Source organism: Pongo abelii, chromosome 15, assembly GCF_028885655.2.
Source record: "Pongo abelii isolate AG06213 chromosome 15, NHGRI_mPonAbe1-v2.0_pri, whole genome shotgun sequence".
NCBI classification, from domain to species: domain Eukaryota; kingdom Metazoa; phylum Chordata; class Mammalia; order Primates; family Hominidae; genus Pongo; species Pongo abelii.
In genome coordinates, this window is record NC_072000.2 from 66,116,381 (window position 1) to 66,132,287 (window position 15,907).

The window sequence follows — 15,907 nt, forward strand, 5'->3', positions numbered from 1 at the left end:
ACATATTCCAACCCACATAAGAAATTTGCTCTTAACGGAAAACACCTGTAGACTCCTTTGAATCATGTTAAAGATGAATTGCAGCCTATTTTATAGTTCTTATTTTGACTCCATGCATTATTCATCTTCCTAAGCTTTCTTATTTATACCAGGTCTATGCAAAATGTCTTTCTCCAAAAGGCATGATAATTGTCATAAAAATAATTAGCTTTATGACTAGTCTAGTAAGTCAATAAGAAATAACCAACGTTTTATAGGTGACACAAGAAAGTTAACTGACAGCTATGAGAAGACACTTGAAATAAACCCATGGTTCTTGACTTTTACTTGTGACTGACCTATGAGTCTTGGTGAAGAATGAGAAGAGTATATTTTTCCAAGTGATTTCTCCTTCAAGAAATGATGAACATCAGCACACTTCAGTAGATGAACTTGTATAAAATTTTGATTTGATGTTTGGTTACCTGGGCACCATATTATTGGAAACATGTTCTTGTCTTTCAGAATGTGTCTGACTCTCTCCAGGAGTTAGTTGATAATCCTTTGAAAATCACACAGGCATACAGGCTTCCACTTTAGCTTTCACCAAAATAACAGATTTTTAAGGCACAGCTTCTAGAATCTGGTATTTCTTCTTAGGTCGTAACTGTCCCCCCACCCTGCAAGCAACCCCATCAGATAGAAAATGGGGTTGGAAAGATTTAACTAACAGCCCTTAAAGGACTATGAGCATTGTTATTCTGGGATGGAATGCCTCCTCTCTGTTCACAGTTAGCTTTGGTGAGAACAATCAAAATATTTGATAAAACATATGGCTCAGGAATTTGATAGTTTTTCTTTCTACAGAAACACAACTCTTTAATATTTACTGCTTAGTCATTTCCTATGTACAAAATGATCTTAGTTAAAATAGAATTCCAATTTAACCAAGATTTTTAAAAAGTAGCCTTTAAGAATATATTTATTTATGGCTTTTTAAAATCTTTTTCAATTGCTACTAATTCTTTCTTAGATTGCCAGTTTATTCTGAGTACTTCAATACTTTGTAAATCTTCCCAGGTCATGTTTGTGATAGAAGCTTGTATGGTAAACACACACGCACACACACCATCTTTTTTTGTTGTCTCATTTTATACTTTCATAATAATGAGATATCATGAACCATTTCATTTGTAATAATGGGCCTTCTCAGGTATGACAAGACCTTAAATGTATTTTTCCTTCTAATCCAGGGAACTGGACTTTTTTTCTATTTTTCGTGTGTGTATGTGTGTGTGTGTGTGTGTGTGTGTTTTCTAAAACACCAGAAGCTACTTTGTCTTCTTGTTAGCTGTAAGAAAGCCACCAAAGAAGTAGGATACAGTATATATCTGGCATTATTATCCTTGGTGTGCTCTACCAGTCAAGCTGAAATTTACCTAAGCCACAAAGATATCTCCATGGTTACCTTGCCAGTGCTGGGCCTCTTTGGCTTTAGGCTGATTTAGTATAAAATGAAAGATCTCTGGTGTTGCTAACTAGGTAGTTTTTCAGATTCTAGCTGTAGGTTTCATTCCTTTTTGAGTATTTTAGAATATAACAACTGGACACTCTTTTATATAGAGACTGAGATTTGGTTTCTTTCCAATTATTCTGGGATCATCTAACAATGGTTATTGACAAAAAAGTACAGAACTATTCCATGAAAAGGCATCTTGCTTCTGGTTGTATCCATCCTCAATATTACAATGTTCTGTGGCACACAATGGCAAATTCTTGGATTTCAGAGCAGAAAGGGTGTTAGAAGTCATCTAGTGTGTTAATGCTACTTTAGAGATGAATAAATAGAAAGGAATCAGGTTTACTTAGCTTTAAATGTTTTCACTAGTAACTTTGTTCGTTCTTTCATTCATTCATTCATTCATGGAACATGGAGAGCCCCTGCCCTCTGTGGATTCTGGAGCTACAAAGTATAAGCATAGCCCTAGCACTTGTGGACTCCCAGTCCATTGGAAGAGGAAGACTGACAAATATCCATCATACCAAGGGAAACGTTATATCATAAAGGCACATTCAAAGCACTCTGAGGCCACACCTTTTATTGTAGATGAAGAGTTGACAGAGGAAGCAATAAACATTTCCTTATAAAAAATGAGTATCAGGCAGTTTAGGGAGAGAAGTCATCCTGGGCAAAACAAACAGAAGTCAGGAAAGAGCACAGTCACTTTGGAAAATGCTTAGTGTGTCAGTGAGACTGGCACATAGGACTTTACAGCGAGCAGTGGTAAGGAAAGGCTGAGTTCTCATGGTGCGGCAGCATTATTGGGGACAGCTCAGACACAGCTAGGTATTCAGTGAGGACAAAAGGCGGGAGCTCCATGAGTTGCTGTTGTCCTGAAATTAGTTCCAAGCTGGTTGATAAATAGCCACCGATCTGAAGCCCCTTCCAGTGTCCTTTTGCACCTCTAGACCTCCTCAGACCCAGTGATTCAGCAATTAAAGTGTTTACACTTTGCAGGAAGCCTTTAGGATCCCCCCAGCACTAAGCCCAGTTGGATGGTGCTGATCATTATTATTATTGTTTTTTTGAGCATTTCTCCTCTTGTATGCCATAGTAAAGAATTTGAACTTTATCCTATAGGGTGGGGCTTGGAAATTCAAGTGCATCCAGGGGTCGGGCAGGCCACATAGAAATGAGTGAAGCAACATTCATTGTAAACAACAGGGAGAGGGAAGATTATATTGAGTTGGAAACATTCAAATTAATTTTTAAAAAACACTATATCAATAAACATGAATGAGTAGTGATTTTGACAGCACCAGTGCTCAAACTTTGCAGTGTAAGTAATAGGGAGCCACAATGGCTTTTTTTCTTTAAAACTAGGAGAATGATCAAAATTCATTTTTTACAAAAATTGCCATTTTGATGAACTGTCAATTTTTGTAAAAAATGATTTTTTTCATTTTCATTTTGGTGAACAGAGATTATAGAAACCAAGGGGATATGAGGCCAAGAATATGAGCTGTCCTAGTTTGAAGATTTGGACAAGAAGATGCTGGCTCAAATTCAGAGATTTTGGGTTGCATATGAAAACAAAGTTTTCTACCAAACATCACATGTTCTCACTCAGAAGTGGGAGTTGAACAACGAGAACACATGGACACAGGAAGGGGAACATCACACACCGGGGCCTGTTGGGGTGTGGGGGGCGAGGGGAGGGAGAGCATTAGGACAAATACCTCATGCATGTGGGGCTTAAAACCTAGATGACAGATTGATAGGTGCAGCAAATCACCATGGCACATGTATACCTATGTAACAAACCACGTCTGCACATGTATCCCAGAACTTAAATAAAAATTAAAAAATTCAGAAAAACAACAACAAAAAACTCAAAGTTTTTTTGTGTGTAATAGAATGATGGAAGAATGATTCAGGAAAACGTGTCATTTCTGGCTTAAAAAGTTTAAGGTACCAAAAAGATGGCCGTGGGAGCTAAAGCCACTGGAATCTCAGAGAGAACCTTGTAAATCTGCGATGCACTGAAGCTTAGTAACTTATACAAAATACTTGCAGAGAAAAAAAAAAAAAAACCAAAAAACTTTGAGTGCTGAAGTGGGATGTAACAAATAGCAAAAGGATCTTTACTGTTGTTACTATGCAGGGAACTTATGTGATAACATTGTTTAACATCTTTTTAACAGTTCTGGTTAGAATTTATCCATTAACTTAACAAAATTGCTGAGTACATAATATATGCTAGGTGTTGTTTTTTGCATGATTTTTAATAGGATTTGTTATTGAGAATTCACTATGTGCTCAGCACACTTCTAGGCAATGGGGATAAAATAGAGAACAAGACAGACAATCCCTGCCATCCAGGGAGCCTCCATTCTAGAGGAGGAGACAGGCGTAAACCTCATATAAAATCAGGTTATGGTGAGCAAACAGAATGAATTGAGTCTGGGTAAGAAGAGAGTATGAAGCAAACTAGGTATGTAGTATCTGAGGGAACTAGAGTGTGGGAAATGTGATAACTGTACAAAATATGATGAAAGAGGATCTTTGGAGACCAAAAGCTAACAGAATTTGGAATGGAGGAAGGGAGTGTTGAAGAGAGAAATTCACAATCACCCATGTTGTGAGTCTAGAATGATGAACGCTTGTAGCAAAGTGATACACTAGGTTTGGATGAGCTGAATTTGAGATTTTAGTGAGACATCCAAGTCTATCAGTATTTCTCAAACTTCCGTGGGTGTCAGACTCACCTGGAGTACTTGCCAAAAATCCCAAGGTTCAAACTAGGCCCTTTTCCTTCAACCAGCCTGGGCCTTTGTGTTCTTTATTAGCTAACTAGGTGTTTCTGACACACCAGAGTTTGAGAATCACTGGCTTTGACAGCCACAGATATAAGTCTGGAAAGAAAAATTGAGCAAAGGCTGGAGATGTATATTTTGGAGTTTCAAAAAGGTGTTAATTGAAACGTAGGGATGGGCCTACTCTTGCAACTGGTGAATATAATAGGGAAGGGAAGCCATAGGACAAGATTTGATTGTATACATGTAGGTGGTGGGAAGACAAGGAGGAGCCTGAAAGAGCGACACATGAATTATTCAGCATAAGGGGGAAATGTGGAGAGCTCAGTTTCCCTTTAACTGAAATGTGGGCTCTATGGAGACAAAACCCTCAGGATTACCTTATCCCGGGCATTGTGCCAGCATTTAATAGACAATCAATATTTGTTTATTGAATAAGTCAATGCATCCATGAATGGCTAATAAAAAATTTTTAGAATGTAAGTAGTCATATCACATGCAGTGGCTGAGGTCAAGAGACTAAGGTATAGCTAGTAGATTTAGTTAAAAGGAAGTTATTGCTATACACAAGATATTGGGTAATTAAGTTTAAGCAGTGAGTTAGGCTCTCTAGTCATTTGTAACATTCATCTTGAGCTGTTGATGAACATTGCAATAGCAATAAGATATATACACATAATATACACACATGTGTATGTATACATTGTATGCACATATACATGTAAAAGTATAAATATTTAGCTCTGGGGTCTTCATAGTGTCCTGTGGTTCTGTTGATATCCTGGAGCTGCTTCCTTCAGGCTGTAAATCTTGTGGGATGAAGTGTGACTTAGGAGTCTGAAAGATTGTGGAGAGCTATCTATCTTCGGGAGGTTGGAACATAGACAAAAGCAATGAGATTCCAGGGACATGTCTCCAGTAAGCTAGATAATCCATTTGCCACCCTCAGTTTTTCAGCGATTGCTCCCCAAGAATAGATATGATTTCTAGAGATTGCATAAAAATATAAAATCCTATTTTAAGATTTGTTTAAAGCTTTTTAATTCCAGACACATACTTCCTTTGCAAGTATAAACTTTAGTGTCATAAAGCAGAGATGCTTATTAGTCAGCTCTCTGGGATCTGCAGGTTTGTAGATGAAACATCCGACCTTTTTTGCGTTTTGAAATGTCATGCCCAACTGGATCTTAATGAAGATTCATTTATCCTTTTCACACTGTTAAGGATGGCTATGGGGATAGACTTCTCTCAGTCCACATGAACAGAACCCATTACTGCTAATGGAAGTTTTCCACCTGGCTGTGGTGGTGAATAGGCATTGAAATAATCTACATCTAGACTTTCACAGTCATTTTTATTTAACTATTTTAAGATTTCCAGGATGATCCCTTTTGGTGCCCAAATGCTGTTTGACATTGTCTGTAGGTATCTGGTGATGGGTCTGAGGTTGTAACTTTAACAGGTGTAAGTATTTCTTTCCTCTGTTTCAGCTGGAAGTTTTGAGAGTGAAATATTCACAGCCATTAAGAGACCTCCAAATTAATTTCTCAACATGCTTATTCTATAGTTCACATTTAATCCAGAGCACTGAAGGAACTGAACAAGTGGACACTGTAGACATCAGATAGCTGGCCATGGTGTTGGCCATGGCGTCTCAGGATGCTCAGAACTTCTTCCAGCCTTTCTCTTCCTGGATATCTCGGGTTTATGAAGCTCTCCAGCAAGCAGGAGATATGTTATCTGCTTCGCTGGTTAACATAAGCAAACAAGACTCTAAATTGAGTGACAAACTAGATCAGGACTTAGATAATATTCAGATTCAGGAAACGTACTTTGAAGATGAAGAACAAGACAATGATTGGAGTCAAGAGGATGCAAATTCCTTGTTTCTTGAAGTGGATCATTTCTCATGTTGTAATAGTGATTTGCAGGACTCTGCCCAAAATTCAAGCCCAAGGCTTAGCCAACATGCAAAGGACTCCTGTTCCACAATGTCCCAGTGGCCCAATTGGGCCAGTGATGACCACAAGTTACCACATGTGCTTTCTTCTATTGCGGAGGAAGAGCATCACCTTGAAAAGCAAAGAAGTGGCCTTCAACATGGCTTTGACAGCCAGCTCCCTGGTACTTTAGAAACTGTTAATGGAAAAAAGCAAGGTAAGCTAGCCAGTCATCATTTTCTCTACGTTCCTCCAAAGAGCATTTCTACTTATTTTATTTTGACTTGTTTTTAGTTATCATGTGGATTTTATTTTTCTCTCTCTTATACCTTCCCACATACTGGCTTCTGATTGAGAGATATAATCCTTAGGAATATTTTCAATATATAAAGCTTTGGAAGATCCACGTTTGGGAGTTCCATATTTCAAAACAATAGTTCTGAGCAAGTGAAATGGTGAAAACGAGTCTGTGGATTCTGTTTGAGAAGCCCCTTGTGCACATGTCATGCTTTTAAAAATATCTTGTAAAATGTTCTTTTTTTCTTCTAGGTTAGGAATTTCTAGATGTTACTATATTATTCAGTGTGAAATCCTGTGCAAAAAGCCATACTTATTGCAGAATTTTTAGTTGATAACACTCCAAGAACACTTCTCACAGTGTTTCACTGAGACGTGATGTGAGATGACAGTGGATAGGAAATCTTTGAAATAAGAATAGCTTGATTTTCTTTTAGCTCTGAATGGTAAGGACACATTTAATAAAAACTGCCTATAAAGATTTATGCTGTGAGAACTGAGCACATATTGGGCCTTCAATAAATGTATATTGAATATGATAAAAATGTAATTAACTCTCTAAAAGTAGCTGTGGTGTGTTCCAGCATGAATTTCTCATGCCTTTAATACTCTAACCTTGAAGTAAGGACATTCCACCTGGTTAAGGGACAGAGGTGAATGATATACACAGAAGGGATTTGGGTATGTGTGCATGGTGTGTAGTTGTAATGCACATATAAGTCACACAGATTGGTGAGTCATTTATGTGATCTAAAGACAAAGTTATTAATGTCCCTCTTGTTGGAGAGAGCAGACTTTTCTGGAATACCTCATAGTCCCTTCATTCATTTTCCATGATTCCTATTAGCTTTGTCTTTTTAGGGAAAAGTTTTATCCAGATATATGAAGTCTTGGCATATAAGGAAACACAATTTCATATTCTTCTCATAATGCTCTCTTGATACTTTTATTCAAATTAAGGTAACATTGAAATGCTAGAATAAATTGGTGAAAATGAGGTAGGCTGATATTCTTTCTGAACATGATAAGCTGTAGATAATTGCAATTTTGAGTCTTTTAAAATTGTCTATAGAAATATTCTAGAACTATCTGGGCCAGCAGTAGAATTTCTTAGATTTGAGTTGAAATTTTGATTCCTATTTTAGAACATTCTTGAAAAGGTTGAACTATATTTGAAACTGATGTGAATTTGGCATACCACTAATTTTTCTAATTTTTGTAATTGTAAAATCTAATGGCAGTAAAACAATTGTGTTCATTTGGCCTTTCCAGAGATGCTTATTCACTAGATTGGAGCCTCCAGGAAGTCAGGGACCATGCCATAGATTCATCTCTGTTTTCTTAACAGTGAGCACAGTGTTGGGTAGGAGATCAAATAATAACGATGGAATAGCAACAGGGAAAGCTAACAACGTTAAGAGGTAGATGCTGTTATTACTCTCACTTTACAGTTGAGAAAACTGATGGTGAGAGAGTTTGAGAACCTACCCAACATCCACATTTATTATAGGAAGAAGCAGAGCTCGGGCAGTCTCATTCTAACATTTACACATACACATATTCTTTTTTTTCCTCTTAAAGGTATAATTTACTATAATAAAATTCATCCTTAGTGTATAGTTCTATGCTTTTTGACAAATAGACACAGTCTTGTAGCCACCACAACCAAAGTATAAAATGGTTTTGTTATGTCAGAAAATTCTCCTACATTCCTTTTTAGTCAATCCTTTCCCTATTCCAGCCCCAGACACATGTGGATACATTTTTAGCCTCTTCTGTTTTATCTTTTTCAGAATGTCATATAAATGGAATTACACAGTTTGTCATCTTTTAAGTCCAGCTTCTTTCACCTATCATAATGCGTTTGAGATTCATCCATGGTGTTGTGTGTTTCAGTAGTTTTCTCTTTTTAATTGCTGAATTATATTCCATTGAATGAATGCACCAGTTTGTTGATTGATCAGTTGAGGAATATTTCTGTTGTCTCTAGTTTTATTTATTTATTTCCAATATCAATGTCTATTATTTCTTTTTCTTGACTGATTACACTGGATAGGGCTTCTATTATCATGTTAAATAAGACTGTTGAGAGTGAATATCCTTGCCTCAATCTTAAACAGTGTTAAATCTTTCAGTCTTTCTCTATTATACTCAGTAGTTAGGTGCAGGCTTCTGTAGATGCTCTTTATTATGGTGAAGTTCCCTTGTATTCTAGCTTCCTGAGAGCTTTATCAAAAAAGGATGTTAAATTCTGTCAAATGCTTTTTCATATCTATTGAGATGATCATATGATTTTTATTGTTTAATATGTTAAATTACACTATGTTTTGAAAGTTGAGCCAATTTTGCATAGCTTGGATAAAATCCACTTGGTCATGTTATGGTATTCTTTTAATGTATTACTGGATTTAATTTGTTAGTCTTTGCTGAAGATTTTTTTCCATTTATTTTTATTAGGGATATTGGTCTGTAGTTTTCTTGCAGTATCTTTGGTTCTGGATAATGTTGACTTCATAAAATGAGTTGTGAAGTGTTTTTCCTTTCCTATATAGAAAAATTTGCATACAATTATTATTTTTTAATGTTTGCTAGAATTTTTCAATGAAGCCTTCTGAGCCTGGGATTTTCTTTGTGGGAAGGTTTTGAAACATAAACTCAATTTATTTAATAGTTATAAGGGTAACCTAGTTATTTGTTTTTTTCTTAAGTGATTTTTTTGGCACTGGGTTTTTCAAATTTTTTCATTTCATCTATGTTGTTGAAGTTATGGACATAGTAGTTAATTACTACTTTTTAAATGTTGTTAGGATTTATAGTAATTTCTCCCTTTATTTCCTGATATTGGTACTTTTTGTCTTTTTTTGTTGTTGATCTGTCTAGCTAGAGGATTATTTGTCTATCCACCTACCTATCTGTGCTTTTTCCAAGTATCTCATTTTTGGTTTAATTAATTTATCTCTATTGTTTTTCTGTTCTTGATTTCATTAATTTCTGTTATTATCATTTTCTTTGTTTTTCTTGCTTTGGGAATAATTTGTTCTTTCTTATTTTCTATTATGGATGTATAATTTTCCCTCTCAGCAATGCTTTAGCTGTATCTAATAAGTATTAATGTAGTTTTTATTTTCATTCAATTAAAAATATTTTCTAATTTCCCTTGTTACTCCTCTTTACTGCATTGGTTATTTAAAAGTGTGTTGGTTAAGTTCCAAATATTGGGAATATTCTATATATTTTTCTGTTGTTGATTTCTAGTTTTATTCCATTATGGCTTGAGCACATACTTTCCGTTATTTTAGTTTTTAAAAATTAATTAAGGTTTGTTTTATTACCCTGTCCTGAATTGTTGGATATTTCATGTGCACTGGAAAAGACTGTATATTCTGTTACTGGAGAGAGTATTCTATAAATTACAAGTTTTTTGAGGCTATTTTTCAGATTTTCTAACACTTATTTTGTCTCTCGTTTTTTTTTTTTGTTTGTTTGTTTTTTTTCTTTTTTTTTTAGCGTACTGATTTTATTCTGTTGATCACTAAGGGAGGAGTATTGAAGTCTGTAACTCTGATTGTGGATTTGGCTATTTCTCTTTTTTATTTCTATCAATTTTTGCTTTACATAGTTTGAAACTCTGTTAAGTATGTACACGTATTAGAAATATGTATCTTCTTGGTGAATTGACCTCTTTGTCATTATGTAATGTACCATTTTTACCTCTAGTAATATTTCTTGTCCTAAATTATACTTTGATATTAATACAGCTACTCCAGCTTTCTTTTGATTAGTGTTGACATGATATATTCTTTTCCATTCTTTAACTTTAAACCTATTTTATATGGTGGGTTTCTAGTACATAGCAAATAATTGGGTCTTACTTTTTAATCCAATATGACAAACTTCCACTTTTAATTTGTTTTAACTGTTTGTATTTAATATAATTGTTGATATTGCTGAATTAAAATCTGTCTTCTTGCTAAATTGATTTGTTTGTTCCATCTGTTCTTTGTTTCTTTTATCCTGATTTTTCTGCTTTCTTTGTATTTAGTATTTTTATGATTTCATTATATATCCACTCTGGGCTCCTGTTAAAAAAGGCTTAATGGTCATCCTAGGATCCCTAATGCATGGATCTTTAATTAACTTCAGTCTATCTTGAAATAATACTGTACTATTTCATGTATAGTTTGATGATGTTGCAACAGTATACTCAATTCTTCCTGCTTATCCTTTGTTTTATTGATGTCGTATATTTTACTCTTATACATGCAATAAACGTATAATACACTGGTACTGCTTTGCCCTAGACTGTTGGTTATCTCTTAGAATGGTTAAAATAAGACAAAAAAAGGCTGAGGTGGGAGGAATGCTTGAGCCCAGGAGTTTAAGGCTGCAGTAAACTGTGATTGTGCCACTGCACTCCAGCCTAGGTGACAGATTGAGACCCCATCTCTAAAAATAATTTTTAAAAACCCCTCCTCAAAACCCAAAATTTAAAAAGATAAAAAGATCATATTTACCTCATTTATGCCACATGAACATATACCACTAATGAATTATCTCAACTTTTCTTTGAAAAATGCTAGACATTTATGTTTAAAAATATTTTAAGTATTTTTATTTGTTACCTTCATTTATTCAATTTGAAGCATTCTTCATTTTAACATTTCTTATACTGTATATATGCTGCTAAAGAATTATGTCAGCTTTTGCTTGAAAAATTTTCTCAATTATTTGAAAAATATTTTAGCTAGGTATAGAATGTTGGTTGACAGTCATTTTCTTTCAGCACTTTAAGATTGCCATTTCACTATTTTATGGCTTGCTATAATACTTTCCTTTATTTTTCTGCATGTAATATGTGTTTCTTTCACTTGGAGCTTTCAAGATTTTGTCTTTATCTTTGGTCTTCAGTAGAGTGTGTCTAGGAGTGTTTGTGCATGGACATGCATGCATGTGTATGTTTTGGTATTTGTTTTTCTTGTGTTTTCTAAGCTTATTAGGTCTGTGGGTTTAATGCTTTCGTTACTTTTGAAAAAGTTTTGGTGATCATGTCTTCAAATATTTATTCTACCCCATTCTCTCTTGTTCCTCCTTCTGGTATTCGCTTGTACAAATATTAGATTGTTTGGTATTATCCCACAGCTCTCAGATATTTTTCTTTGTTTCAACACTTTTTTTTTCTTCTTTGTGGTTCAGTTTGGGTAGTACCTACTAACATATCTTCAACTTTACTAATATTTTCTTTGACAGCATCAAGTCTACAAAAGCCTTTTTTATTTCTGTTACCATGTTTTTCATTTCTAGCATTTTGATTTGATTGCATTTTAAAATAGTTTCAGCCCCTCTGTTCATCACTTCATGTACATTCCCCCCTTTTCATTATGGCTTTTAACATATTAATCACAGTTGTTTTAAAATTCCTTGTCTGATAGTTCCAATATCTGAGTCATATTTGAGTTTGGCTGTCTTGGTTGTTTTGTCTCTTGACAGGATGTTTTTCTGTTTCTTTTTTGTTTGTCTTGTAATTTATGACTGAAAATAGAACATTATATGTAGGGAAAGTATGTGATATTTTTTGCCTGGAAGTGAGCAAATCTTTTCTAATGCAGGGTGTTTAGTGTGAGGGGGTTGAGTCAGTTTAGTCAGCATTTGAGTTGGGTTTTTGTTTTGTTGTTATTGTTCATCTCAGTGCAATACAGGCTTCAAAATGCTCTATTACTACATTGTGTTTAGGGTAGGGGCTTGTTTGTTACACAGTTTTGTCAATATTGGCTCCATCTTTAACATTGTCTCCTCTTTTTGCCTATGCATCAGAGAGTGTCTCTCCTTTCAGGTTTTTGTCCCTTTCCCAGGAAAAGCCTGTTATTATGCATTACTTATTGTTTGCTAGTGTGATGTGGTTGAGTTGGAGGTTGTGTTTCCTGCTGTTGTAGAGTGCTCTCGGTCTTAGGCAATTGCTGTGTTCCTATGTCTTGAGGTTAGGACATTCTCAGTAATCCTGCCTGTCTCCCCGGAGACAGGGGAATCTCCAGTGGTCTGACCCCAGGAGTTTTTCCTGCCCCTTCCCCAGGGACGGAAGTGTTTATTCTGTTCTGTTCACTCACCTTAACGTGTCTTTACCTGTAGTCTGAAAGCAACAGGATTTGCTATTGTATTTGTGCATTCTCATGCTGCTATCAAGAACTGCCTGAGACTGAGTAATTTAAAAAGAAAAGAGGTTTAATTGACTCATAGTTCCACAGGGCTGGAGAGGCCTCAGGAAACTTAAAGTCATGGTGGAAGGGGAAGCAAAAGTATCCTTCACATGGCAGCAGCAAGAAGAATGAGAGCTGAGTAAAGGGGGAAGTCCCTTGTAAAACCATCAGAGCTCATGAGAACTTACACATTATTATGAGAATAGCATGGGGGAAACCACCCCCATGATTCAATTACCTCCCTTTGGGTCCCTCCCACCACACGTGGGGATTGTGGGAACTGCAATTCAAGATGAGATTTGGGTGGGGACACAGCCAAAACGTATCAGCTACCCTTCCCCAAGTGGCCTAAGGCTTCTGTTTCATAGTGGAAATTCAAGAGCAGAATCTTGGTGGGGCTTCTTACTTTGCCTGTAGTAGCCATTGTTCCCCTTCCTCATGACTGTATCATGACAGCAGCTTTCTCTGCTCCTGCTCTCCACCCGTCTTTCTTGTGAGTGCCTGGTGAGCTCTGTGAAGAACTTCTAAGTGGGCTTGAATTTCCATTTGATTTGTGACTCCTGTGGGTTCTGTACTTCTGTGCTAGTCCACTGGGCCTTTAGAAATAACTGGAAAATATTCGTTTAATTCTTACTAGCTTGTATGAATCTAGTATCTGCCCCTTGCCAGCAGGTGCTTGTGTTCTTTCTCTCCTTAAGTTGCCTCTTTTTAACTTTTGGACTAGTTGGTTGCTTTATGACTTCAGCTCTCTGATGAGTTTAAGAAAATATGTGATTTGACCACTTATATAAATTTTGTTGTTGTTTAAAGAGTGGAAGCATTATTTCCAACTGTCTACATCTTAAGTGGAAACTGGAACATAGAGTTTATATACTTAACACTGCACTGTGAAATTGAATTGGACATTCTTATTAAACTGGGTAGCATGTTTGGGCTGAGGGATAATTGTGTAAAGAACATATTGGTCTTCCATTAAAGAGTTCTGTGATGTGTAAGATATATGTAACCAATCCTATAAAAAAAGTTTGTGAGAAGTTATAGTTATGTACATGATAACTTTTGTGATGATTTTGCCAGAGGTGATCAGATAAGGTTCTTGTGAGGATGAGTCAGAATTTAATAGGTGAATGGAAGGAGAAAGGCATTCCAACTGGAGGAAATGTCATGAATGCTGACATGTGAACAAGCCTGACATTTTCAGGGATGGATCATGAGGCTAGAGCTAAGGCTATGATTGGGAAGGGCTTTGTTTTTTTGTGTTAAGAATTTAGCCTTCATCCTGTGTATTAGTCCATTTTCACACTGCTATAAAGACATACTGGAGACTGAGTAATTTATAAAGAAAAAAGCTTTAATTGATTCACAGTTCTGCATGGCTGGGGAGGCCTGAAGAAACTTACAATTATGGTGGAAGGTGAAGGAGAAGCAAGGCACATCTAACGTGGCAACAGGAGAGACAGAGAGAGAGAGAGAGCGCACAAGTGAGACGAGCAAAAGGGAAGCATCACATTTAAACCCTCAGATCTCATGAGTACTCCCTCATTATCATGAGAACAGTGTGGGGGAAACTGCCTGCATGATCCAATCGCCTCCCACCAGGTCCCTCCCTCCACATATGGGGATTACAATTCAAGATGAGATTTGGGTGGGGATACAGAGGCAAACCATATAATCCTGTAAACAGTTGGGAATCTTAGAAAGATCTTAAGGGTAGCACCCACAGAACTCTGATATAGAAGGATAACTTTAGCATCAGTTTGGAGGCTAAATTGGAGGGGAGAGTATTGGAGAACTATTATAGTAGCTTGTAAGAAGGAACCTAAGAGAATATGAACATATAAAGAGAAATAATTGTCATTATTTTGTAATTGTTCCACCAAAAAGACATGCCATAAAGAGTCTGTGACATGGTTCTGGCATGCAATGGGATACCAGCTCATTACTGTGGAGGAAGAAGATGAGGTTCCTCTCTTGGCCTCTTTGACCCTTGAAGAGGTGCTCTTCATTAATGCTGAGTTACGATGGGGGTTCCATCTTCTCATGTGGTTTCCACTGATCCCACGTTGTGGGTGGCCTCATTACCACTGGGTTCTGGTGAAAGTCTTGGGTCTCTACTAGACCTCCCTTGACATCACCTAAATGGGGAGGGGGAGGTGTGCCTCATGACTTCCAGGCAGGGGTGGAAGATGAGGCTTCCCAGATGGTCTCCAGTGAACACTGTGCGGGTAGGGGATACTCACCTCTGGCATCAGGGGTAGAAGTTCCGGTTCCTAGCTTGGCCTTGTCTGGCATGCCTTGTGAGAGTATTGGGTTGCCTCATTACAGATTGGTGAGGATGGAAGTCTAGGTTCCCTATGTGGCCTTGTTGTCATGAGTGAAGATGAGGACACAATTTTTTTCTGTGCTGTTTGGCTGGAGTAGAGCAGGTCCTATCTAAACATTTTCTGTCTTACTAGGCTGCCCCTTTCCTAGTCCTTTGGGCAGAGAGAGCAAGCCTTTATTGAGACTTTTGTTTTGGTCGGTGGACATTGGCATTTTTGTGTTGCCAGCTTCTTCAGCTTCAGGTCTGGGATATATGAGGTAAAAGAGCCCAGGCAACTCATGACTGCGTTATTCCTTGAGTCCCAAGATTCCTATCCATTCTGCCTTCTTCTCTGCACTTCTCAGTCTTCTGATCTCTGTTTTAGAGACAATATCTAGGGTTTAGGGTGGTACTTAGAGGGAAGAAGAGGGAAAAGTATGCTCCCTTTATCTTCCTGGAAGTTTTCACATTAGTCCTTAAACAGCATTATGACTTTGAATTCCACCCACTTCTTTCCATTTCACAGGCAAAATAAGAGCAGTAGAAAATGATAGAGTGGTGTGGGTGTGTAAGTAGATATGAGGAGGAACATTTCTCTATAAAGAGAGGTGTTATACTATGGCCCATTTTAACCAATGAAATATGTATTGAACACCTACCACGTACAAAGCATTGTGGGGAACAGACAAGTATACACAAGTATAAGCCACAGGCCTCTCCTTCAGACTGTGCAGAAGCCTATATCACTTGTTTATTCTGTTCCAGAGGATGCAAAAATGTTTTTAATGCCCTGGCTCTGTGGTGGCAGTGGGAATTGGGAATGCAGCATGGGCTTAGAATGGGCGTCGGCCCAGTTCACTCACAGCTTTATAGATGGAGGA

General features: G+C 36.9%; 1 protein-coding gene across 7 annotated transcripts in view; it reads left to right on the plus strand.

The window, feature by feature from the left end:
- The window catches only part of SYT16 (synaptotagmin 16), a 328,233-nt gene that overhangs the window by 185,465 nt on the left and 126,861 nt on the right, over positions 1-15,907 (plus strand). For 4 of the 7 annotated variants that reach the window (XM_063715588.1, XM_063715589.1, XM_063715590.1 and 1 more), the window contains exon 2: positions 5,787-6,453. The exons of the other annotated variants lie outside the window; for them this stretch is intronic. In XM_063715588.1, coding sequence (XP_063571658.1) covers positions 5,931-6,453 — 523 coding nt within the window. In that variant the 5' untranslated portion in view covers positions 5,787-5,930. The remainder of the gene's footprint in view (positions 1-5,786; positions 6,454-15,907) is intronic. 7 annotated transcript variants of the gene reach the window in all.